Consider the following 24613-nt stretch of genomic DNA (forward strand, 5'->3'; position numbering starts at 1 on the left):
ATGGCTGTTCATTAAATGGTCATTCATGAAAATCGGCTAATTCCTTAGAGCTTTGGTTTCCTTATTCTTAGAATGGTTGTGTTGATGTGAGAGTTAAATAATCTGGGGGGAAATTTCAGCAGAGTGTCTGGTATAGAGTGAATGGTCATTATTATCAGTGATAATAATAACTAAGCAACAGAAACTAAAAAATTTTGAAATGGACTCCAAAGCCTCATCATTGCTTATTCCCTATTACTTCATTATGTCAACGTCTGTTCTCTTTTGATGAGATTACTCAGTTCTGACTCACCAGTGAAGCAGTGACCCTTTCTACAATAACTATTGTTACATGAGAGTAGAGAAATCTCTTCTTTTAATCGGATTCCACATCCCAATCAGTCAACATGATTTTACCAAACACATTATGTTCCCAGCTTGGATGGGGAAGCCGTTTTCTGCTCTAGCAGAGTTTGTAATTAACTGAGGTTACAAGGTGAAAACACGCCCATTCAATAAATTATAACTGGGTGTATAGTGTTTGTAAGGTGCCATGCTTGTGAGTATCCTGATAGGTATAAACTTGAACCAGATGGGGATCCTGCCTTCAAGGGGTACAAAGGCAACCGAGAGGAGCTGAGAGAGACCATGGATATAGAGCCTGGACTGGATACCAGGCTCTACCCCTTGCCACCATGAGACCTTAGGCAAGTTACTTAACTGCTCTGCACAGGGGCTCCTCATTTGTCAAATAGAGATTACAATAGTACCTACATCATAATGTTGATGTGAAGCTTAAATGGGGTATTGTGCGTAAAGCACAGTGCCTGTTACACAATCAGAGATTAGCAAATGTGAGCCATTTCCAAATATAAAATGTAGCTGGGGATAAGACATGCATATGAATAATCATAATGCAAGGGTATGGTGATAATTGCTATGGAAGCTCGGCGGGAGAGGTGAGATGACCTGGGCTTCGTAAAGAATGTGGTATTTGAGCCAAGCTTGGGAGGCTAGGGAATCTATGAACTTGGAAAAATAGGGCAAATCATGGCAGCTTTAGAATTACAGACAGCATGAGTAAGGGCATGGAGGTAAAGAAGGCCAAGGACGTCTGTAGGGAAGAACTTCGGAAGATAAGTTGGAAGGTGAAGGTCCTCGTATGCTAGTTCAAGAAATTTATATTTGTGTTATGGATCGTGTAGACAGTCATAGTGGATTTTCACCAGGAAAATGATAAGGTCAGAGCTGTGCCTCCAGGAACAGACCAGCGGAAGGATGTTCTGGGTGTTGTCATAGCCTTGTCCTGGGCTCTAGAGCTCCAGTCTCTCCTTCCTCTGGCCCATTTGCTGTAGGACAGGAGGGAGAGGAGGCTCATAGATAGACAGGGGGTGATGATGCTGAGCCTGGGCTGCAGAGGGGTTGGATGTGGCATGAACAAACATAGGGAACATAAAATAAGAGTAGACGGAAAAGGAAGCCTTTTGATGCATTGGGACATATTGCTTTGAGGTGTTGATAAGTCCGTGGATCAAGCTAGGAATAGGTGGAGGTTTGGGACCTTGGGATGCCTTCAGGTTGGAGGTACAGATGGCATAACGACTTCTCAGAATAAAACTGGAAGCCTGAAGAATGGATGGGATTGCTAAGGGAAAATGACGAAGACCTATCCTTGGGCGATCCCTATATTTAGGGGTGGCTGGAGAAAGGGAACTTGGGAAGGATCCATTGGAAAGGTAGGAGAACTAGGAGAATACACAGTCGAATGAAGGAATGGAGGGATTTCAAGAAGGAGCATTTCATGGATGCTGAGCAAGACTTATTTGGGAGACAGTAGGCAATAGGAATGGAGGAGAGATAAGATTAGGGGTGGAGGGGAGAACTCAACAGTGGTGGGGAGGGATGCTTTAAAAGCCAGACAGAGGGCTTCCCTGGTGGCGCAGTGGTTAAAAATCCGCCTACCAATGCAGGGGACATGGGTTCGAGCCCTGGTCTGGGAAGACCCCACATGCTGCAGAGCAGCTAAGCCCATGTGCCACAACTACTGAGCCTGCGCTCCAGAGCCTGTGAGCCACAACTCCTGAAGCCCGGCGCCTGGAGCCCATGCTCTGCAACAAGAGAAGCCACCGCAATGAGAAGCCCGCGCACCACAATGAAGAGTAGCCCCCGCTCACCGCAACTAGAGAAAGCCCGCGCACAGCAACAAAGACCCAACGCAGCCAAAAATAAATAAATAAAATAAATAATAATAAAATTAAAAAAAAAAAAAAGCCAGGCAGAGACCTTTTGACTTATTTGGTAGAAAGCCAGAAACCTTTATGTGCTCTTACAGAGATTATTTCCTGGGGACCTAGGGGATTCATACCCCTCACCCTTAAGGACAGAGGCTGGGTCTGAAAGGTCTTACCATTACTGATTATTGTGCCTTCTTACAGATGGAAGGTATTATTATTTGATATTGACTGTGTTGGATCTGCTGTTAAGTCCTACAAAAAAGGACAAATTTTATGGTCTTGTTCCAGTGAATAAAGATTCAAACAAGCTGAGAATGCATTACCAAAAAAAAACCCCATAAATTTATAGTAGAACAAAACTTCAAAGTTGTGTTGTTTTCTCTCTCAGAAAATCAATCATTTTCCTTGCTGGGGTGGTGGAAATAATGGAGATGACAGTGCCCTCTTGGAACTGGAGGTCTTGATGAAGGGGAAAACAAGAATAGTGAAAGAGAATGAGAACGCAAGCAAGCGAGAAGATTGCATCTATAGAGTAAGATAGTCTAGTTTAGGATTTTAGAATTGGAATCATTCTAGGTTATGACAGGGAATGTTCACTAGAGTGTGTTACTAAAACAGAGCAGCAGTCATTACGTCTAGGTGTTCTTCTTGAATAGATTGTCCACATGAACCTTGAAGTTACTTGAGATGATGGCTGAAGCGGAGTGGAGAAAGGCTGTGGGCTGGGCTTTCAGCTGCCAGCTCCATCATGACAGTATTAACAGATCTCCTCTTACAAAACCTGGTGTATTCCACGGTACCCTGGAAGAATTCTTTGCCCTTGGAAGGTAGTCAGTACATGTGTGTTGAAATCACACAAAAATGTTTATCAAATTTCCTGATTGTCATTAAGAGTCAGGTAAATGGTGGGAGAAGTAACTAGTCTGTTGATAGATTGCCAGAGAAGATGTGGAGATTGGCTATCATGTGTCTCAAACTAGGAGAGTGTTTGCACCTGAGTAGAAGAGGAATGATCTGAGTTGGCATTGGGGGATGTGAGGAGAGCGTGAGCTTCTGGGGAGAGGAGATAACAAATGTGGAAGAATTTCCAACCTTCGATTAAAGGGGCTTCCTTGGAAATGGAATCATCTGGAAATTCCCAGGTTTGCTTTAAAGCAAAGGGAGAAAGGAAGTGAGATAACAAGAGGGGAGAAAGTATACATCCGTATAGGGATCAGTAAACTAGATAGGGCTGGTAACTGGGGGGGGGGGGCTTGCGTTCTGTGTTTCACTAGGGAGTGAGAGAATTCATGAGATGGGTTAAATTAACTCATCTTATGATTCCAAATGGTGCAAAGATTTCCGGGCCAAGCTCTCCAAGGCTCCAGATGTCTGTCTGTTGAAGGTTTGTGGAGATAATAGCTGCTGTCTGGAGCGAAGGCAGGTACGGGCTGCCATGCCAGGCGGTGTCTGTAGCCAGGTCAGCACGGAGCATACGGTTCCAGACAGCATGTGGAAAAAAGCGAAAGTGTTTGGAGAAGGGTGAGTTTGACCCAGAGTCCCACACCCACCTGTGTCCCCCAGAGTGCTGACTTGGACAGCGCCTGTACACGGGTGCTCTTCAGGAAGTGGTTGCCGAGCCAGGGCAATTCTTTTTTTTTTTTTTTTTTAAATAAATTTATTTATTTATTTTTTGGCTCTGTTGGGTCTTCGTTGCTGTGTGCGGGCTTTCTCTAGTTGTGGCAAGCGGGGACTACTCTTCGTTACGGTGGCTTCTCTTTGTGGCAGAGCACAGGCTCTAGGCACGCGGGCTGCAGTAATTGTGGCTCGCGGGCTTAGTTGCTCCGCGGCATGTGAGATCTTCCCAGACCAGGGCTCGAACCCGTGTCCCCTGCATTGGCAGGTGGATTCTTAACCACTGTACCACCAGGGAGGTCCCCAGGGCAGTTCTTTTATTTCATCAGTTGATTGGCAGCCTAGGTTGTGAGGATGTGAATTATAGCACAGGTCAATTTCAGAAGACAAAGATCTCAAGGCAGCTGGTGCAAGGTGGTTTGGGCACTTTGGAGTGGAAAGAGCATGGGAAAGGAGATCATGGAAAGAGATTCTCTAAGACACATATTGAAAAGAATACCCTGTCGAGTTTCACTCGACAGAATACCCTGTTGAGTTCGTGAAAAGTCTGGTCCATAAAACCACTCCTGTGATTTCCAGATTTTCCTGTTTTCACTGGGGAGTGGTGTGTAGGCGGGAGATATTTAGATATTTCTCAACAGGGGTCCTCTTGACATTTTGGACAGGTAAATTATGTGTTATGAGGATTGCCTCTTGCAGTACAGACCATTTAACGCCCATGGCCACTGTTTTGTAGCACTCTTCCATCAACTCAGAGTACTCCCCCACGGCCTGTGCCCCTTAGGGAGGATGGTATCACCGCTGGTTGCTGTGGGATCTGGGGGAGACCCCCCCCCCCGGGGAAAAACTTCATCCTTGTCAGAGATTTCCCTGAGCCCACATTTTGAGAACAGTGGTATTCTGGAGTTTTCTTCTGTCTCAATTCAAACAAAGACTGAATTCTGGCTTCACTAGACGCAGAGGCTTGAATTTATTACTGACTCAATTTAGTGATGAACAGTGACATTTCAGTGCTAGTGAAAGTGTGGAGCTTTTTTTTATTCCCTCAGTCTTCACCTCATATGTCTGTGGTTTGTGGCTTCTTGAATTTCCCTGCTGCCCCTGGCCAATCCCTGGGCACCTACAGCCATCTTTCTGGGGCTTGGTTCTGTTGAGTCTCTTCATGTTCCCACCAAGTAGAGGATTTCATTTTTCCACATGACCACGTGTGCTGTAGACACAGGTGAAGAAAAACCATGCCTATGTAGTATGCCTTTCCAATACTCCACGACAGACACCAACAGCGGGGACATGGGAGTGAGACGGGGAACAGGAGAGCAATTGCTAAGGAGAAAGCTTCACCTGATGCTCCTCTGGTTACTCCTTTAACTTCACCACGCCTGGAAATCTTTTTGATGTTTGCAACCCAAAGTCAGGCGGTAGTGGAGAGAGAGCCTGTGGACTGACGGGTGGGAGGAGTAAGGAGGGAGGGGTTGGTAAGGAGAAGGTTTTCCTCTCCGCCTCAGGCAGGGTTGAGCACGGGGTGAGCATATTAGTGTAAATGGAGGTCAGCCTCATTTCTGGACCATCAGCCAGAGGAACGCCATCCGAACAAGGTGTCTGCAATTGGAGGAGGGCTGCTTTTGAGACTGATGCCTAGGAGAAAGGTCCCCTCCTTGGGAATCCAGAGTGGCTCCCCCACTCGGCCTTCAGCATCTCCTTCCGGTCTGGCTCCTCCAGGTTTCTTTCTGTCTTCCTTTCCCATGTGTCTGACACCCATCTGCTGCCTCTCTCCACAGCCTCCTCTGTCACCTCCGGCAGACGCGTTATCACTGCGTGCACCCCCTCCCCCCGAGAAAACATGTCTCTCCTCTCCCTGACATAAAAGGGACTTTCCCTCCACAAATCCCACCTCCCTCAGATCTGTGCTGTTGTCTCTGTCTCCCTCAATCTCACCTCATTGTTTTATTGTTAATTTGGAGAGATTGCTTAGGTTTACTTGCACGTTCACTCAAGTGTTGACACCAACGGCTCGCTTGGATGGTGGGCAGTTTGTACATTTCACAAGTGAGGCTCTCGCTGTGTATTTAAGTAGTACCTCTGTTCCATGTAGTTGCTCTCTCTGACCCCACCCCAGATTTGAGGAGAGTCCTAACTCAAGGGAGGAGCTCGGTTGTGCCATGGGAAGAACGAACTCTCCTTTATCTAATATTCAAAGGCATGTGCCCCTCAGCGTACCTGATAAAGGCACAGCGAGGTGCCTTGGGGGCTTGGCTCTGCGTGGGGATGTAGCCCCCTCACTGCTCACATGGGTCTCTGTTCCCCTGGCAGGAAGATGAAGTGGTCCTCCAGTGCATCGCCAGCGTTCACAAGGAGCAGAGGAAGTTCTGCCTGGCAGCTGAGGGACTTGGGAATCGCCTGTGCTTCTTGGAACCCACTTCAGAAGCCAAGGTGAGGTTGACTGTCCGCCCTGCACCTTCCCGTCTGGCACCCCAAAAGTCGTCTAGGGGATGGGACTGCTGGGATATGGTGGTGAGGATGGTAAGGAAGAAATCTGAAAGGACACATTTATTTTTAAAATGGGAAGCAGATCAGAACACTGTCTTTCAGTGTTCAGCAGGACACGGGGGATGCCTTGAGGTCATTGTCAGTCTTCATGGAGGAGGTTCTTTTACTACCTCCAGAGCACCTTCCTTGTTGTTAATTCCTAGAAATCTGAGTGCGTGTTCTGTACTCCCAGCTATCGTTTTATTGCTACAGGGACTCATAGGTCCTTGGACCTGTGTTTCACAGTAAGCTCATCCCTTTCAGCTGTGACTGTGCTGAGATTGTTGTAACTGCCTGCTGTGACCCGGGGGCAGAGAGGAATGTTTGCTCTGGTCCCCACCTGCAGGGTGGCATGTAACATCATCTCTCCTCAGCCAGACTTTGCTTCCTGCGTTTTCAGTTGCTTTCTGCTTTCCATGAACTGTATGTCAGGTGGATCTGTGTGCCCAGTATTCTCACAGTACTTTGTAGTCCTGGAAAGACCTTTATGTCAGTCAGCGTTTTCCAGAGAAACAGAACCAATAGGATCTCTCCCTTTTTCTAGGTAGGTGGGTGGATGGATGGATGGATGGATGGGTGGATGGATGGGTGGATGGATGGATGGGTGGATGGATGGATGGATGGGTGGATGGATGGATGGGTGGATGGATGGATGGGTGGATGGATGGATGGGTGGGTGGATGGGTGGGTGGGTGGATGGGTGGGTGGGTGGATGGGTGGGTGGGTGGGTGGATGGGTGGCTGGGTGGATGGGTGGGTGGGTGGATGGATGGATGGGTGGATGGATGGATGGATGGATGGATATGGATTTATTTTAAGAAACTGGATCATGCAATTAGGAGGCTGGCAAGTCTGAAATCAGTAGGTTCAGATCAACTGGAAACTCAGGAGTTAATGCTGTCTTAAGGCAGATTTTTTTTCTCCTCCAAGAAACCTCAGTTTTTATTCTTAAGGCTTTCAACTGATTGGGAGAGGCCCACCCACATTATCAAGGGTAATCCCCTTTAAAGTCGACTAATTGCAGATGTTAATTACAGCTACAAAATGCCTTCGCATCAAAACCTAGATTGGTGTTTGATTAAATAACCGAGTACTGTAGTCTAGCCAAGTTGGCGCACAATTAACCATCACCCCTCCACGCTCAGTTTTTCTTACAGAATCTTTCTTAATTTTAAATCAGAAGATGGTTACATTTTCCAGTGAGCCCACCTGATTGATATGTCATTTCTCCATGTGAACATATACAACACAGGCACACATGCAGAGTCTGGGCAAATCCTAGCGCAGCAGATGTGCACCGTGATGGCTGCGTCTCCCAGAAGCCCTCTCTTCTCCCTTACCCTCCTCCCTCCCGTGTAGGTCACTGATCCACGAGCACATATGTATGTCAGTGGCGTGTAGGACAGGGTCACATTCAAATAAATGCCAGAGCAAAGAGACAAGGAAGATTTTTATCTTTTTAAAGGTCTTAGGCTTGATTTCCCTGAGGCCTTTTCTCATTTACTTTTGTTCTTAGCTAGGTTTTTTTCTTTTCATTCCCAGCAGTCTGGGATTATAGGAAAATCATTAGATTATAAGTCAAGTAGTTAATTCTCAGCCATTAGCTCATCATGTGACCATGAGCAAGTCACTCAGTCTTCTTTTCAGCTTTCTCACCTGCCAGATAAGATGCAGCCTGGTGCAGTAGAAAGAGCATTGGCCCGAATTAGAAACCCATGGTACCATTTTCTAGTCATCCATTGAGTGGATCATAGGACGTTGGTTTAGGGCACAGCTCTGGAGCCAGACTGGCAAAAGTTTGAATCCTGTCTCCACCACTCACCAGCTAAGCCAGGGCCTTGAGCAAGGTACCTCACCTTTCTGAACTTAGTTTTCTCCTCTGCCTAATGGGAATTTAATAGGAACTACCTAATAAGGTCGTTATTAGGATTAAATGAATTAATACATGTGAACCACCTAGCACATTGTAAACTCTATTTAACCACTGGCTATTGTGGTTTACTCTTACCTAGACCAGATTACCTAAAACAAATTAAAGAGCACTGTATATCATAATCTAAAAATTCTTTGTATCTCACAGGTGTAAAAATAATAACCTACACCACTCATAAATACATTAGGATTAAGACGAATCCTTCCTGACCCCCGCTTGACTAAGTGATTCTTCTTATTTTAATTTTTCATTTTAAATGTAAAACAAGATAACACGACTGAAGAATTTTTAAACAAAATAAAATGTATCATCTATAACTGTATTCCCTTGTCACAACTGTTTTCATTTTTGTTTTGCACTCTGGCCTTTGTCCACATGTACCCAGATATTTTCAAAGTCATACTCATAGTGGATATTCAGACATTCCGCTTTTTTTCTTTCATGTTTCAACCAGTTCCATATTGCTATGTAGCCTTCGTGGTTATTTAAAAAAAAAAAAAATCATGTATGTGGTTTTGTTGGTTTACTTTTGCTTCCTGGAGTAATGTCCAGGAGAAGAATTAATATCAGAAGCGTAAACAATATTAACCTACTTTCCTAAAGGGATATACCAGTTGTTACAAGTTAACACACCCACTATCATTATGTGAGTGTCTCTCTTTTATATACAGTATGAAGAAAATGTACCATGAGGGCTTCTTACAGAAAAACAGGGTAAAGTTCCTGGAAAGGATAGAGTAGGTCTTCAGAATTTCCTGTCACCGCTCCTGAGAGCAGCCTGCTAGATGAGCCCATTTTCTGTGGCTTCAGGCTTTCCTACAACCAGCTGCAACTATGCACACACCTCTTCTGGCCTGTCCCCTCCCTTTTCAGTAGATACTTCTCCTAATTCTCTACCATCAGATTTCACAACCAGCTGTGCCATTCTTAGGCTTTTGGAAACTAATATAAGCCATGCGATGAAGTGAGAAGGCGTGTGTATTCCCAAGCCTGGCACTGGGCATGAGGCACAGACCTCAAATGTCACTCTTACCAGCTGGCTACAGAGCCAAATGGTGACCTTGGGCATTCCCAGTCAAGGGTATTTCAAGCTAGTTTAGACTCAGAGAAAATTGAGATGAACTCTAGGGAGAAGAAATACCTCAGAGAAAGAACAGATGAGATAAGGTACTTAAAAGAGATTCTCAGTATATGAGCCCTGAGAAAAAGAGGTCATATTGAAGCAAGGAGTGAGAGGGTAGAAGAATAAGAAGCAAAAGTATAAGAATGTGAACACTTGCTATAGACCTGGAGACTGTTGAGCACTTGGGAAAGTTCTTGTGACTTTGATTCCTGTTTGTCATGGCCCACCCTTCTCTGAAGGCCCCTGAAATTGCATATATTAATTCATGAAAGCACCCTTATTCAGCTTTCCATTCTAATGAGCACAGCTTGAGGAGTTAAAAGGTATTTTGTTTTGTAGGGAAGACTCAGGGTTAAAACCAGAGACCAGGAAACATCGAGGGGAAATGTAGCTTCTCTATTTTATCAATAGCAGCAAATGTTTATTGACTGTCATTTTTAAGTGGAAAATGTGTTACCAGGAATCAGGAATTTACTACTTTTCCTCTGGTTCTTGTTATATCTCATCTATGATGTATCTGCAGTGTCCACAAGGGGGTCGTCTTTGGTTCAACTTCACATCCAGACTCATAAGATGCTGATAGACCCCAGTCTGCTCAGTAGGACAGCAGCCACAGCTTGCCTGCTGGGAAGTGTCAGGCACTCCTGCGGGAATCCTTGCAGCCATCCAGGGGCTGCCTTCTGAATCCCCACCCCAAATGACAGCTCAAGTTCAAAGAGACAAGGTCCACATCAGGCAGGTGTGGAGTCACCATGGCTTAAAATCCTCATGTACCACAGGGGCCAGTGTATCTTGTAACAACTCCATAGACGTAGCTTTTGAGATGCCCACGAAGGACCACCACCACTACAAGGGTCATCACACTTGGGGAAATCACAAATATAGGACCTTCTATGAGGTACTGGTGGTCTTTCCAGTCCAGAGACAGGCTACCAATCAGGGATCATTTTCACCCTAAGTAATGTTCCCTAGTAACATAATTAACATATCAGTTTTATCAGGTTGTCCCAAGAACAAAACTGGACGATTAACTGAAGGTCAAATTCTCATGCAGAAAGAGAAAATTTCATAAGCCTTATCCCCTAGGAATCTCCACTGATGACCATTACTTAACTACTGCAGCCCAACACCTTTCCAAATCCTGACTTCCACCTTCCTTAATTGTATTGTAGATCATCAAAAAGGAGGAAAAATATGGGAACTTTTTGTTTAAAATCAGTTGCAACAGACTGAGGTTTGTTTGTTTCACTGATTTTAATAATAATGAAACTGCAATTGATGAAGTGAAACAACTTACCCTAGTACCCAGTCAAAAGCCAGTGTCACATCTAAAGCCTTTGGGCTCTAGTATCTCAGAAAAAAGTTCTACCTCTGTCAGGGAACATTGTGTCTTACTGATCATGGTTTACTCAAAATGAAAAATCCAGTTTCATATCTAATTTTCAAACTGAACATTTTCAGGGAAAATTTTATTCCTATTGTTTTCACCTCCTCTTTTGAAAACTGAAAAGTAGTCTGCTATGGTTTCTGAAAACATGTATAGGTTCTCAAGACCCAGAATTAAACATTTGTGATTATGCAAACATCATTATGTCAATGACATAAATTAGGATAGAATTCTTGGCTAAAAAACCCTTATTTTCTGTTGCTTTTATTATCTTCAGCTCAGAAAGATTTACTGTTTACTCCTAAAAAACTAAGCCTATGCAAATTACAGACAGAGGCTCCGCCTGAAATTGTATACCCTTTTTTGAACTTCTGATTGTTAGTGTGTAGTATTCTCTATGGACTTGAGATCTTATGAAAGGCCAAACTATTATAAAACTTACTTCAAAAAATTCCCTTGTCTTATAATATAAAGAGACTTACACATTAATATAAAGAGACCTAACACATCTTTTTGGTTTTTTAACAGTTATCAAGCATCATATGCTGTATGCCATGTAATGCCGCGGTGCTTACATACTTTCTTTCATTTAATCTTTACAACCCTATAGAGCAAATATTATTCTCATTTACAGAAAAAGAAAGATATAACAATTGAGACAAAGTTAAATGACTTCTTGAAGATGATTCGTTACAAACTCGAATCACTGACTAATTTCTATAATGCTCATCAATAAAGAGTATTATGACTCTAACTTATTTAATTATAAAGAAGCCATATTTCTTCAAGTGGTTAGATTTTAAGAATACCTGGGCAGATCTCCACACCCCTCCCACAACCTTCCTTCATGAGTCCTCTGAATGCCTGACATTCCAAAGTTAGAAATATGTATTTTGCCTAAATCAAACAGAATCTATTAAAATGCAAATGCCCTCAACACATGAAGCAATATTAAAATTTTTATAGCTAATTTTTTACAGTATAAAGCTTATCATATTTTTTCCTAGAAAGTAAGTTTATAAAGGGGTGATAAGGCAGATTACTAAGTGCCTAAGTATTGAGATATAAGGCACAGAAACACTGTAAATGGGGTAGCGGGGGGGGGGGGTGATCAAAACATCCATTGCATTGCAGTAGCATGGTTTACTTGTCTTTTCTCCTGCCCTCCGCCATTCTGTGATCACTAAAGTCAAAGACTATACAGGCATACGTTAGAGATATTGGAGGTTTGGGTCCAGACCACTTCAGTAAAGCAAATATCGCAATAAAGTGAGTCACACAAATTTTTTTGGTTTCCCAGTGCGTTTAAAAGTTATGTTTACACTATAATGTAGTGTATTAAGGGTGTAATAGCGTTATGTCCAAACATAACAATGTACATACCTTAATTTAAAAATACTTTATTGCTAAAAAAAAAATGCTAACCGTTATCTAAGCCTTCAGCCAGTCGTAGTAGTAGCTCAAAGATCACTGATCACAGCTCACCATTACAAGTATAATAATGAAAAAGTTTGAAATATTGTGAGAATTACCAAAATGTGACACAGAGATGCAAAGTGAGCAAATGTTGGAAAAATGGTGCCAATAGATTTGCTCAACGTAGGGTGGCCACTGACCTTCAATTTGCAAATAAAGCAATATCTGCAAATCACAATAAAGTGGAACATAAAAAAAAAAGTATGCCTGTATAGTACAGCAGTTAAGAAACACAGCCATGGAGCTAGAATTTCTGGGCTGGTAATTTTGGCTTCACTGCCTAATAGCTTTATGACCATGGTTCAAATGACTTCTCTCTCTTTGCCCCAGTTTCTTCGTCTTTAAAACTGTTCCCATCTCATAGGATTATCATGAAGATTTAATAACAAGGGTTTATAATTGTAAAGTACTTACATAGGGCCTGACACATCCAAAGTGCTATTTAAGCAATAGCATTTATTATCCCCAGCAGAGGGTCAGGCACACATTAGGTCCTCAGGAACTGTTGCTTTATTCAGTTAAGTTACCCATGTACTGAATTAATTAATTAAAAGGCCTGCATTTGAGGATCAGCAGGACAGTTGTGACCTTAAAAGTGTCATATAAAGGAGAGTCAGAGGAGTAAGTTAGATAAAAAGGATTAAGCAATAAGCGAATGGTTTTAAAAAGTAAGATGAATTAGTGGGATGTAGATTTTTATGTTACTGACTTCTAATTTAATTTTAATATGGTCAGAGAACATACTCTGTATGATTTCAATCCTTTGCAATTTACTGGGACTTATTTTTCAGCCCAGCACATGGTATATCTTGAAGAATGTTCCATATGTACTTAAGCAAACTGCATTCTGTAGTTGTTGAATGTAGTGTTTTATGAATGTCAAGATGAATATTCTTACTAAATTGTATCTACTTATTCTGTCAATTACTGAGAGATGTTAAAAACTGAAGATTTGCCTGTGTCTTTCTTTAGTTCTGTCAGTTTTGTTATATGTATTTTAAAACTCTGTTATTAGATGAGCACATGTTTAGAATTTTTGTTTGTTTTCTGATGAATCGGTCTTTTTCTCATTATCAAATGTAACTATTTATCCTTGGTCTTATACTATACATTGACTGATACTAATCTAGCCGTAAGCTTTCTAATGCTTACTGTTTGTGTGGTATATCTTTTTCCATCTTTTTGTTTTCAACTTGTTTATATCTTTATTTTAAAAATATGTCCCTTATAAACAGCATAGAGTTAAGGGTTGATTCCCCCCCATTCTATAATCTCTGCTGTTTTATTGGAGTGTTCAGTCCATTTACATTTATTATAATAGTTGATACTATTGGGTTTTAGTCTACTATCTTGCTATTTGTTCTGTGTCTGTATGTATACCCCTAGTTTTTGTCCCAGTTTCTCCTTTTCTGCCTTCTGTAGAATAAATCAAATATTTTTTTAAATGTCCCATTTTATCTCCTCTATTGGCTTTATAGCTCTACTTCTTGGTATTGTTTTTCACTAGCTCCTTTGGGGATTACAATATGAATCCTTAACTTATTACAATCTTCCGTGAGTTATTATTACATCACTATCCTTATCCTTTGTGCATTATTGGCATGTGTTTTATTACTACAAGTTATATAATGTGCAATACTTTATTATTTTTGTTGCAAAGAGTCGATTGTCTTTTAAAGAAATTAAGAAAAGAAAAAAAATGGTTTTTATAAAAATAATATCCAGGTATGTAACATTTTTAGTGCTCTTCAGGTTTTCCTTTAGATCCAGATTTCCATCTGGTAGATTTTCCTCCAGCCTGAAGAATATCCTTTAGCATTTTTCGTAGTGAAGATCTGCCAGAGACAAACTCACCCAGCTTTTTGTTTTTCCCTGAGAATGTCTTTATTTTGTCTCTGTTTTTGAAGGATATTTTCTCTGGTTATAAAATCCTGGTTTGACTTTTTTCTTTCAGCACTTTAAAGATGGTGTTGTGTTGTCTTTGACCTGCTTTTATTTATTTTTTAATGAAAAATGAGCTATCATTTTATCATTTCTCTGTATGAAATAAGTCTTTTTCTTTGGAAGGTTTTAAGAATTTTTTCTTTATCTTTGATTTTCAGCAGTTTGAATGATGTATTTGAGGGTAGTTTTCTTTCTATTTATCCTGCCTAGATGTTGCTGAGCTTTATGGATCTCTTGGTTGGGTTTGTCTTTTTTTAACAATTTTGGAAATTTGACAGCTGTTACCTTTTTTTTTTTTCTTCCTTTTGGCTGCATTGGGTCTTCGTTGCTTCGCATGGGCTTTCTCTAGTTGCAGTGAGCAGGGGCTACTCTTCCTTGCTTCTCATTGTGGTGGCTTCTCTTGTTGCGGAGCATGGGCTCTAGGCACACGGGCCAGTAGTTGTGGCTCGTGGGCTCTAGAGTGCAGGCTCAGTAGTTGTGGGCTTAGTTGCTCCGTGGCATGTGGTATCTTCCTGGACCAGGGCTCGAACCCGTGTCCCCTGCGTTGGCAGGCAGATTCGTAACCACTGCACCACCAGGGAAGTCCCCGTTACTTCTTTTTTTTTTCTTTTTATTTAACATCTTTACTGGAGTATAATTGCTTTGCAACGTTGCGTTAGTTTCTGCTGTATAACAAAGTGAATCAGCTATATGCATACATATATCCCAATATCCCCTCCCTCTTGCATCTCCCTCCCACCATCCCTATCCCACCCCTCTAGGTGGTCACAAAGCACCGAGCTGATCTTCCTGTGCTATGCGGCTGCTTCCCACTAGCTAGCTATTTTACACTTGGTAGTGTATATATGTCAATGCTATTCTCTCACTTCGTCCCAGCTTACGCTTCCCCTGCCTCATGTCCTCAAGTCCATTCTCTACGTCTGCATCTTCTTTATTCCTGTCCTGCCCCTAGGTTCATCAAAACATTTTTTTTTCTTTTTTTTAGATTCCATATATATGTGTTAGCATACGGTATTTGTTTTTCTCTTTCTGACTTACTTCACTCTGTATGACAGACTCTAGGTCCATCCATCTCACTACAGATAACTCAATTTCATTTCTTTTTATGGCTGAGTAATATTCCATTGTATATATGTGCCACATCTTTTTTTTTTTTTTTTTATAAATTTCTTAGGCAGTTAACAACTTAACTTTTATAAAACACTTTCTAATTGTATTGACATTATTGTTTGTGTTATTTTTTGGAATTTACTCACTAGGATTTTTAAATTCTTTTTTTTTTAATAAAACATAGAATACTTTATTTTTTCTCTTTTTTTTAACATCTTTATTGGAGTATAATTGCTTTATAATGGTGTGTTAGTTTCTGCTTTATAACAAAGTGAATCAGTTATACATATACATATGTTCCCATATCTCTTCCCTCTTGCATCTCCCTCCCTCCCACCCTCCCTATCCCACCCCTCTAGGTGGTCACAAAGCACCGAGCTGATCTCCCTGTGCTATGCGGCTGCTTCCCACTAGCTATCTATTTTACATTTGGTAGTGTATATATGTCCATGCCACTCTCTCACCCTGTCACATCTCACCCCTCCCCCTCCCCATATCCTCAAGTCCATTCTCTGGTAGGTCTGTGTCTTTATTCCCGTCTTGCCACTAGGTTCTTCATGACCTTTTTTTTTTCCCCTTAGATTCCATGTATATGTGTTAGCATACTGTATTTGTTTTTCTCTTTCTGACTTACTTCACTCTGCATGACAGACTCTAACTCCATCCACCTCACTACAAATAACTCAATTTCGTTTCTTTTTATGGCTGAGTAATATTCCATTGTATATATGTGCCACATCTTCTTTATCCATTCATCTGTCAATGGACACTTAGGTTGCTTCCATGTCCTGGCTATTGTAAATAGAGCTGCAGTGAACATTGTGGTGCATGACTCTTTTTGAATTATGGTTTTCTCAGGGTATATGCCCAGTAGTGGGATTGCTAAGGCATATGGTAGTTCTATTTTTAGTTTTTTAAGGAACCTCCATACTGTTATCCATAGTGGCTGTATCAGTTTACATTCCCACCAACAGTGCAAGAGGGTTAACTTTCCTCCACACCCTCGCCAACCTTTATTGTTTGTAGATTTTTTGGTGATGCCATTCTGACTGGTGTGAGGTGATACCGCATTGTAGTTTTTTTTTTTTTTTTTTGAACATTAAATCCAGTTTATTTTCTGTGACAATGTAAAAAACTGCAATGTTTTTAAACAAAATAAAAGCTTCAAACAAAGATAAACTAGAACGCATCCCATAGAGAGAATCACCTTTACCTCAGACTGTGCCATAGCAACTTTATCTGTAATAGCCAAAAATTGGAAACAACCCACGTAGCCATAAACAGGAATGGATAAACAAATTGTGGTATAACCATACAATGTAATACTATTCAGAAAAAAAGGGAATGAATTAACGTGGTTGAATCCCAAAAATATTATGTTCAGCAAAAGAAGATATAAAAGAGTACATACTGTATGACTTCAGTTTTAGGAAATTACAAACAAGGCTAATCTAAACTATAGTGTCGGAAAGTAGATCATTCGTTGCCTACATCTAGGGGTGGGGAAGTGAGTTAACTTCACCAGGGCATGAAGGAATTTTTTAGTTTTGATTTGCATTTCTCTAATGATTAGTGATGTTGAGCATCCTTTCATGTGTTTATTGGCCATATGTATATCTTCTCTGGAGAAATGTCTATTGAGGTCTTCTGCCCATTTTTGCGTTGGGTTTTTCGTTTTTTTGATATTGAGCTGCATGAGCTGTTTGTGTATTTTGGAGATTAATCCTTTGTCAGTTGCTTCGTTTACAAATATTTTCTCCCATTCTGAGGGTTGTCTTTTCGTCTTGTTTATGGTTTCCTTTGCTGTGCAAAAGCTTTGAAGTTTCATTAGGTCCCATTTGTTTATTTTTGTTTTTATTTCCATTTCTCTAGGAGGTGGGTCAAAAAGGGTCTTGCTGTGATTTATGTCAAACAGTGTTCTGCCTATGTTTTCCTCTAAGAGTTTTATAGTGTTTGGCCTTACATTTAGGTCCTTAATCCATTTTGAGTTTATTTTTGTATATGGTGTTAGGAAGTGTTCTAATATCATTCTTCTGCATGTAGCTGTCCAGTTTTCCCAGCACCACTTGTTGAAGAGGCTGTCTTTTTTCCATTATATATTCTTGCCTCCCTTATCAAAGATAAGGTGATCATATGTGCGTGGGTTTATCTCTCGGCTTTCTATCCTGTTCCATTGATCTTTATTTCTGTTTTTGTGCCAGTACCATACTGTCTTTACTACTGTAGTTTTGTAGTATAATCTGAAGTCAGGGAGCCTGATTCCTCCAGCTCCGTTTTTCTTTCTCAATACTGCTTTGGCTATTCTGGGTCTTTTGTGTTTCCATACAAATTGTGAAATTTTTTGTTCTAGTTCTGTGAAAAATGCCATTGGTAGCTTGATAGGGATTGCATTGAATCTGTAGATTGGTTTGGGTAGTATAGTCATTTTCACAATGTTGATTCTTCCAATCCAAGAACATGGTATATCTCTCCATCTGTTTGTATTATCTTTAATTTCTTTTATCCGTGTCTTATTGTTTTCTGCATACAGGTCTTTTGTCTCCTTATGTAGGTTTATTCCTAGGTATTTTATTCTTCTTGTTGCAGTGGTACATGGGAGTGTTTCCTTCATTTCTCTTTCAGACTTTTCATCATTAGTGTATAGGAATGCAAGAGATTTCTGTGCATTAATTTTGTATCCTGCCACTTTACAAAATTCATTGATTAGCTCTAGTAGTTTTCTGGTAGCATCTTTAGGATTCTCTATGTATAGTATCATGTCATCTGCAAACAGTGACAGTTTTACTTCTTCTTTTCTGATTTGGATTCCTTTTATTTCTTTTTTTTCTCTGCTTTCTGTGTCTAAAACTTCCAAAACTATGTTGAATAATAGCGGTGAGGGGGCTTCCCTGGTGGTGCAGTGATTAAGAATCCACCTGCCAATGCAGAGGACATGGGTTCGAGCCCTGGTCTGGGACGATCCCACATGCCACGGAGCAACTAAGCCTGTGTGCCACAACTACTAAGCCGGCACTCTAGAGACCGTAAGCCGCAACTACTGAGCCCGCGTGCCACAACTGCCAAAGCCTGTGTGCCTAGAGCCCATACTCCACAACAAGAAAAGCCACCACAATGAGACGCCCATGTACCACAATGAGAGTAGCTCCTGCTCACTGCAACTAAAAGAAAGCCCACGCGCAGCAACGAGGACCCAAGGCAGCCAAAAATAAAATAAATAAATAAATAAATTTATTTTAAAAAAAATAGTGGTTAGAATGGGCAATCTTTTCTTGTTCCTGATCTTAGAGGAAATCGTTTCAGTTTTTCACCATTGAGGATAATGTTGGCTGTGGTTTTGTCATAAATGGCCTTTATTATGTTGAGGTAAGTTCCCTCTCTGCCTACTTTCTGGACAGGTTTTATTATAAATGGGTGTTGAATTTTGTTGAAAGCTTTTACTGCATCTGTTGAATTATCCTATGGTTTTTATCCTTCAATTTGTTAATATGGTGTATCACTTTGATTGATTTGCATATATTGAAGAATCCTTGCATTCCTGGGCTAAACCCCACTTGATCATGGTGTATGATCCTTGTAGTGTGCTGTTGGATTCTGTTTGCTAGTATTTTGTTGAGGAGTTTTGCATCTATGTTCATCAGTGATATTGGCCTGTAGTTTTCTTTCTTTGTGACATCTTTGTCTGGTTTTGGTATCAGGGTGATGGTGGTCTCATAGAATGAGTTTGGGAGTGTTCCTCCCTCTGCTATATTTTGGAAGAGTTTGAGAAGGGTAGGTGTTAGCTCTTCTCTAAATGTTTGATAGAATTCGCCTTTGAAGCCATTTGGTCCTGGGCTTTTCTTTGTTGGAAGATTTTTAATCACAGTTTCAATGTCAGTGCTTGTGATTGGTCTGTTTATATTTTCTATTTCTTCCTGGTTCAGTCTCGGAAGGTTGTGCATTTCTAAGAGTTTGTCCATTTCTTCCAGGTTGTCTATTTTATTGGCATATAGTTGCCTGTAGTAATCTCTCATGATCGTTTGTATTTCTGCAGTGTCAGTTGTTACTTCTCCTTTTTCATTTCTAATTCTATTGATATGAGTCTTGTCCCTTTTTTTCTTGATGAGTCTGGCTAATGTTTAATCAATTTTCTTTATCTTCTCAAAGAACCAGCTTTTCGTTTTATTATTGCTTTAGGGGTAAGGTTAGGTTGTTTATTTGAGATGTTTCTTGTTTCTTGAGGTAGGATTGTATTGCTATAAACTTCCCTCTTAGAACTGCGTTTGCTGCGTTCCATAGGTTTTGGATCATCGTGTTTTCATTGTCATTGTTTCTGGGTATTTTTTTATTTCCCTGTTTAATTTATTCAGTGATCCCTTGGTTATTTAGTAGTGTATTGTTTAACCTCCATGTGTTTTTTTTTTTTTTACAGTTTTTTTTTCCTGTAATTGACATCTGGTCTCATAGCATTGTGGTCAGATAAGATACTTCATACGATTTCAATTTCTTAAATTTACCGAGGCTTGATTTGTGACCCAAGATATGATATATCCTGGAGAATGTTCCATGAGCACTTGAGAAGAAATGTATTCTGTTGCTTTTGGATGGAATGTCCTATAAATATCAATTAAGTCCATCTGTTCTAATATGTCATTTAAAGCTTGTGTTTCCTTATTTATTTTCATTTTGGATGATCTGTCCATTGGTGAAACTGAGGTGTTAAAGTCCCCTACTATGATTGTGTTACTGTCGATTTCCCCTTCTGTGGCTGTTAGAGTTTGCCTTATGTATTGAGGTGCTCCTATGTTCAATGCATATTTACAATATATATTTACAATATATATTTACAATATATATTTACAATCGTTATATCTTCTTCTTGGATCGATCCCTTGATCATTGTGTAGTGGCCTTCTTTGTCTCTTGTAATAGTCTTTATTTTAAAGTCTATTTTGTCTGATAGGAGAATTACTACTCCAGCTTTCTTTTGTTTTCCACTTGCATGGAATATCATTTTCCATCCCTTCACTTTCAGGCTGTATGTGTCCCTAGGTCTGAATTGGGTCTCTTGTAGACAGCATATATACGGGTCTTGTTTTTGTATCCATTCAGCCAGTCTGTGTCTTTTGGTTGGAGCATTTAATCCATTTACATTTAAGGTACTTATCGATATGTATGTTCCTGTTACCATTTTCTTAATTGTTTTGTATTTGTTATTGTAGGTCTTTTCCTTCTCTTGTGTTTCCTGCATAGAGAAGTTCCTTTAGCATTTGTTGTAAAGCTGGTTTGGTGGTGCTGAATTCTCTTATCTTTTGCTTGTCTGTAAAGGTTTTTTTTTTTTTTTTTTAATTTATTTATTTTTGGCTGTGTTGGGTCTTCATTTCTGTGCAAGGGCTTTCTCTAGTTGCGGCGAGAGGGGGCCACTTCTTCATCGCGGTGCGCGGGCCTCTCACTCTTGCGGCCTCTCTTGTTGCGGAGCACAGGCTCCAGACGCGCAGGTTCAGTAGTTGTGGCTCACGGGCCCAGTTGCTCCGTGGCATGTGGGATCTTCCCAGACCAGGGCTGAAACCCGTGTCCCCTGCATTGGCAGGCGGATTCTCAACCACTGCACCACCAGGGAAGCCCCAATCTGTAAAGGTTTTAATTTCTCCGTCAAATCTGAATGAGATCCTTGCTGGGTAGATTAGTCTTGGTTGTAGGTTTTTCCCTTTCATTACTTTAAGTATGTCCTGCTACACCCTTCTGGCTTGCAGAGTTTCTGCTGAAAGATCAGCTGTTAACTTTATGGGCATTCCCTTGTATGTTATTTGTTGCTTTTTCCTTGCTGCTTTTAATAGTTTTTCTTTGTATTTAATTTTTGATAGTTTGATTAATATGTGTCTTGGCACGTTTCTCCTTGGATTTATTCTGTATACGACCCTCTGTGCTTCCTGGACTTGATTAACTATTTCCTTTCCCTTGTTAGGGAAGTTTTGGACTATAATCTCTTCAAATATTTTCTCAGACCCTTTGTTTTTCTCTTCTTCTTCTGGGACCGCTATAATTTGAATGTTGTTGTGTTTAATGTTGTCCTACACATCTCTGAGACTATCCTCAATTCTTTTCATTCTTTTTTCTTTATTCTGCTCTGTAGTAGTTATTTCCACTATTTCATCTTCCAGGTCACTTATCTGTTCTTCTGCCTCAGTTATTCTGCTATTGATTCCTTCTAGAGAATTTTTAATTTCATTTATTGTGTTGTTCATCATTGTTTGTTTGCTCTTTAGTTCTTCTAGGTCCTTGGTAAATGTTTCTTGTTTTTTCTCCATTCTATCTCCAAGATTTTGGATCATCTTTACTATCATTACTCTGAATTCTTTTTCAGGTAGACTGCCTGTTTCCTCTTCGTTTGTTTGTTCTGGTGGGTTTTTACCTTGCTCCTTCATCTGCTGCATATTTCTCTGTCCTCTCATTTTGCTTAACTTACTGTGTTTGGGGGTCTCCTTTTTGCAGGCTGCAGGTTCATAGTTCCCATTGTTTTTGGTGTCTGCCCCCAGTGGGTAAGGTTGGTTCAGTGGCTTGTGTAGGCTTCCTGGTGGAGGGGACTGGTGGCTGTGTGTGGTGGGTGGGGCTGGATCCTGTCTTTCTGGTCAGCAGGGCCACGTCTGATGGTGTGTTTTTGGGTGCCTCTGAGCTTATTATGATTTTAGGCAGCCTCTCTGCTAATGGGTGGGTTTGTGTTCCTGTCTTGCTAGCTGTTTGGCATGGGACATCCAGCACTGGAGCTTGCTGGCCATTGTGTGGAGCTGGGTCTTAGTGTTGAGAAGGAGATGTCTGGGAGAGCTCTCGCTGATTGATACTACGAGGGGCTGGGAGGTCTCTGGTGGTCCGATGTCCTGAGCTCAGCTCTCCCACCTCAGAGGCTCAGGGCTGACACCTGCCTGGGGCACCAAGACTTTGTTAGCCAGACGGCTAGAAGAAAAGGGAGAAAAAAAGAAAGAAAAAATAAATAAAATAAATAAATAATAAAATTATTAAAATAAAAAATAAAAAAGTAATAATTTTAAAAAGAGAGAAGAAAGCAATGAAACCAATAAACAAATCCCCTGATGATAACAAGCACTAAAAAGTATACTAAGATAAACATAAAAATCAGAAACAAGTTAGTCTCAGACAGCAAACCCTAAGTCTGAAGTTGATCCCAATGTCCACCCCCTCAGTTCTGGGACGATTCGTTGTCTATTCAGGTATTCCACAGATGCAGGGTAAATCAAGTTGATTGTGGGGATTTAATCCACTGCTCCTGAGGCTGCACGGAGAAATTTCCCTTTCTCTTCTTTTTTCGCACAGCTCCTGGGGTTCAGCTTTGGTTTTGGTCCCACCTCTGCATGTAGGTTGCCCTCAGGCATCTGTTCCCTGCCCAGACAGGAGGGGGTTAAAGCAGCAGCTGATTAGGGGGCTCTGGCTCTTTCAGGCTGGGGGGAGGGAGGGGTACGGTAGTCATAGTTGGAATGCAAGGCGAGCCTGCGGCGGCAGTAGAAACCAACATGAGGTTGCAACAGCCTGAGGCGCGCTGTGTGTTTTCCCTGGAAGTTGTCCCTGGATCCCGGGACCCTGGCGGTGGCGGGCTGCACAGGCTTCCGGGAGGGGAGGTGTGGATAGTGACCTGTGCTTGCACACAGGATTCTTGGTGGCTGCAGCAGCAGCCTTAGCATTTCTTGCCCGTCTCTGGTGTCCTCGCTGATAGCCACAGCTCTCACCTGTCTCTGGAACTTGTTTAGTCAGTGCTCTGCCTTGTGTGTGCAGACAGGGAAGGAATTCCCTCTCCTCGCGCACCTTGAGACAATGGTCTCTTGCCTCTTAGGCAGGTCCAGACTTTTTCCCGGACTCCCTCCCGGCTAGCTGTGGCGCACTAGCCCCTTCAGGCTGTGTTCACGCAGCCAACCCCAGTCCTCTCCCTGGGATCTGACCTCTGAAGTCCGAGCCTCAGCTCCCAGCCCCCACACGCCCTTGCTGGTGAGCAGACAAGCCTCTCAGGCTGGTGAGTGCTGGTCAGCACCAATCCTCTGTGCGGGAATCTCTCCGCTTTGCCCTCCGCACCCGTATTGCTGTGCTCTCCTCCATGGCTCCGAACTTCCCCCCTGCCCAACCCCTGTCTCCACCAGTGAAGGGGTTTCCTGGTATTTGGAAACTTCCTGCTTCACAGCTCCCTCCCAGAGGTGCAGGTCCTGTCCCTGTCCCTATTCTTTTGTCTCTGTTTTTTCTTTTTTCTTTTGCCCTACCCATGTACGTGGGGATTTTCTTGCCTTTCGGGAAGTCTGAGGTCTTCTCCCAGCATTCAGTAGGTGTTCTGTAGGAGTTGTTCCACATGTAGATGTATTTTTGATGTATTTGTGTGTATATGGTGATCTCCATGTCTTACTCCTCCACCATCTTGAAGGTCCCCCGTTACTTCTTAAAATATTTATTTTGCCACACTTATTCTCTCCTTCTGGGACTCCAATTACGTATACATTGAACCATTTTATGTTGTTCCATAGGCCACTAAAACTCGGTTCATTTTTTTCAACTATATTTCTCTCTGTGCTTCAGTTTGAATAATTCCTATTGAGTTATTTTTGTTTCTTGATTCTTTAATTTAAAAGTGCCATTAACTCTCTCCAGTGAATTTATTTCAGATATTGTATTTTTTTAATTACAAAATTTTCAGTAGTTTATTTCTAAGGTTTACATGTTCTCATTCTCATCTCCCATTGTTCTTGTTTTTTTCTGATAAATTCATTAACATTTATAATAGTTATTTTAAATCCTGCCTACTGATGCCAGTATATGGGTTGTCTGTGGATCTGCTCCTTGTCACTGGTTTTTCCTTTGATTGTGAGTCACGTTTTCCTATTTCTTTGCATGTCTAGTAATTTTTATTGTATACTGAAGATTGTAGGTGATATTTTGGAGTTATTTTGTTTTCACTTTTCTTTCCCTAAAGAGTATTGTATTTTGTTGTAGCAGGCAATTAAATTACTGGTGGAGCTCCTTGATCTTCTGGAGCCTTGGTCTATTTTAGTTTTGCATTTAGTTTTAGGATATAGTCGTTAGTCTTGGGATGTAGCCCATCTGGGTTTTAAGGAAAATCCTGAAGTGTTTCCTATCCCCGTCTAGATAGTTAGGCTTGAACACCAAATTCTGACACTCCAAAACCAGGTAGCTACTGAAACCTTCCTTCCTTTTAAGCATTCCAGCTGTTCCTTTCCATTGGATACTTGGAGTGCTGCCCTGTACAGTTGATGAGTGGGCCAGAATTTGAGGGGCATTTTTATGCCGATTTGGAGTTTT

General features: G+C 41.3%; 1 protein-coding gene across 1 annotated transcript in view; it reads left to right on the top strand.

Moving 5' to 3' along the window:
- Positions 1 to 1055: 1055 nt before the first annotated feature.
- Positions 1056 to 24613, top strand: part of RYR3 (ryanodine receptor 3) — a 372240-nt gene continuing 348682 nt past the window's right edge. The window contains exons 1-3 of the mRNA XM_061181456.1: positions 1056 to 1139; positions 2602 to 2745; positions 6099 to 6257. Coding sequence (XP_061037439.1) covers positions 1056 to 1139; positions 2602 to 2745; positions 6099 to 6257 — 387 coding nt within the window. The remainder of the gene's footprint in view (positions 1140 to 2601; positions 2746 to 6098; positions 6258 to 24613) is intronic.

The sequence above is a fragment of the Eubalaena glacialis genome, chromosome 2 (genome assembly GCF_028564815.1).
Source record: "Eubalaena glacialis isolate mEubGla1 chromosome 2, mEubGla1.1.hap2.+ XY, whole genome shotgun sequence".
In the NCBI taxonomy this organism is placed as follows: Eukaryota; Metazoa; Chordata; class Mammalia; order Artiodactyla; family Balaenidae; genus Eubalaena; species Eubalaena glacialis.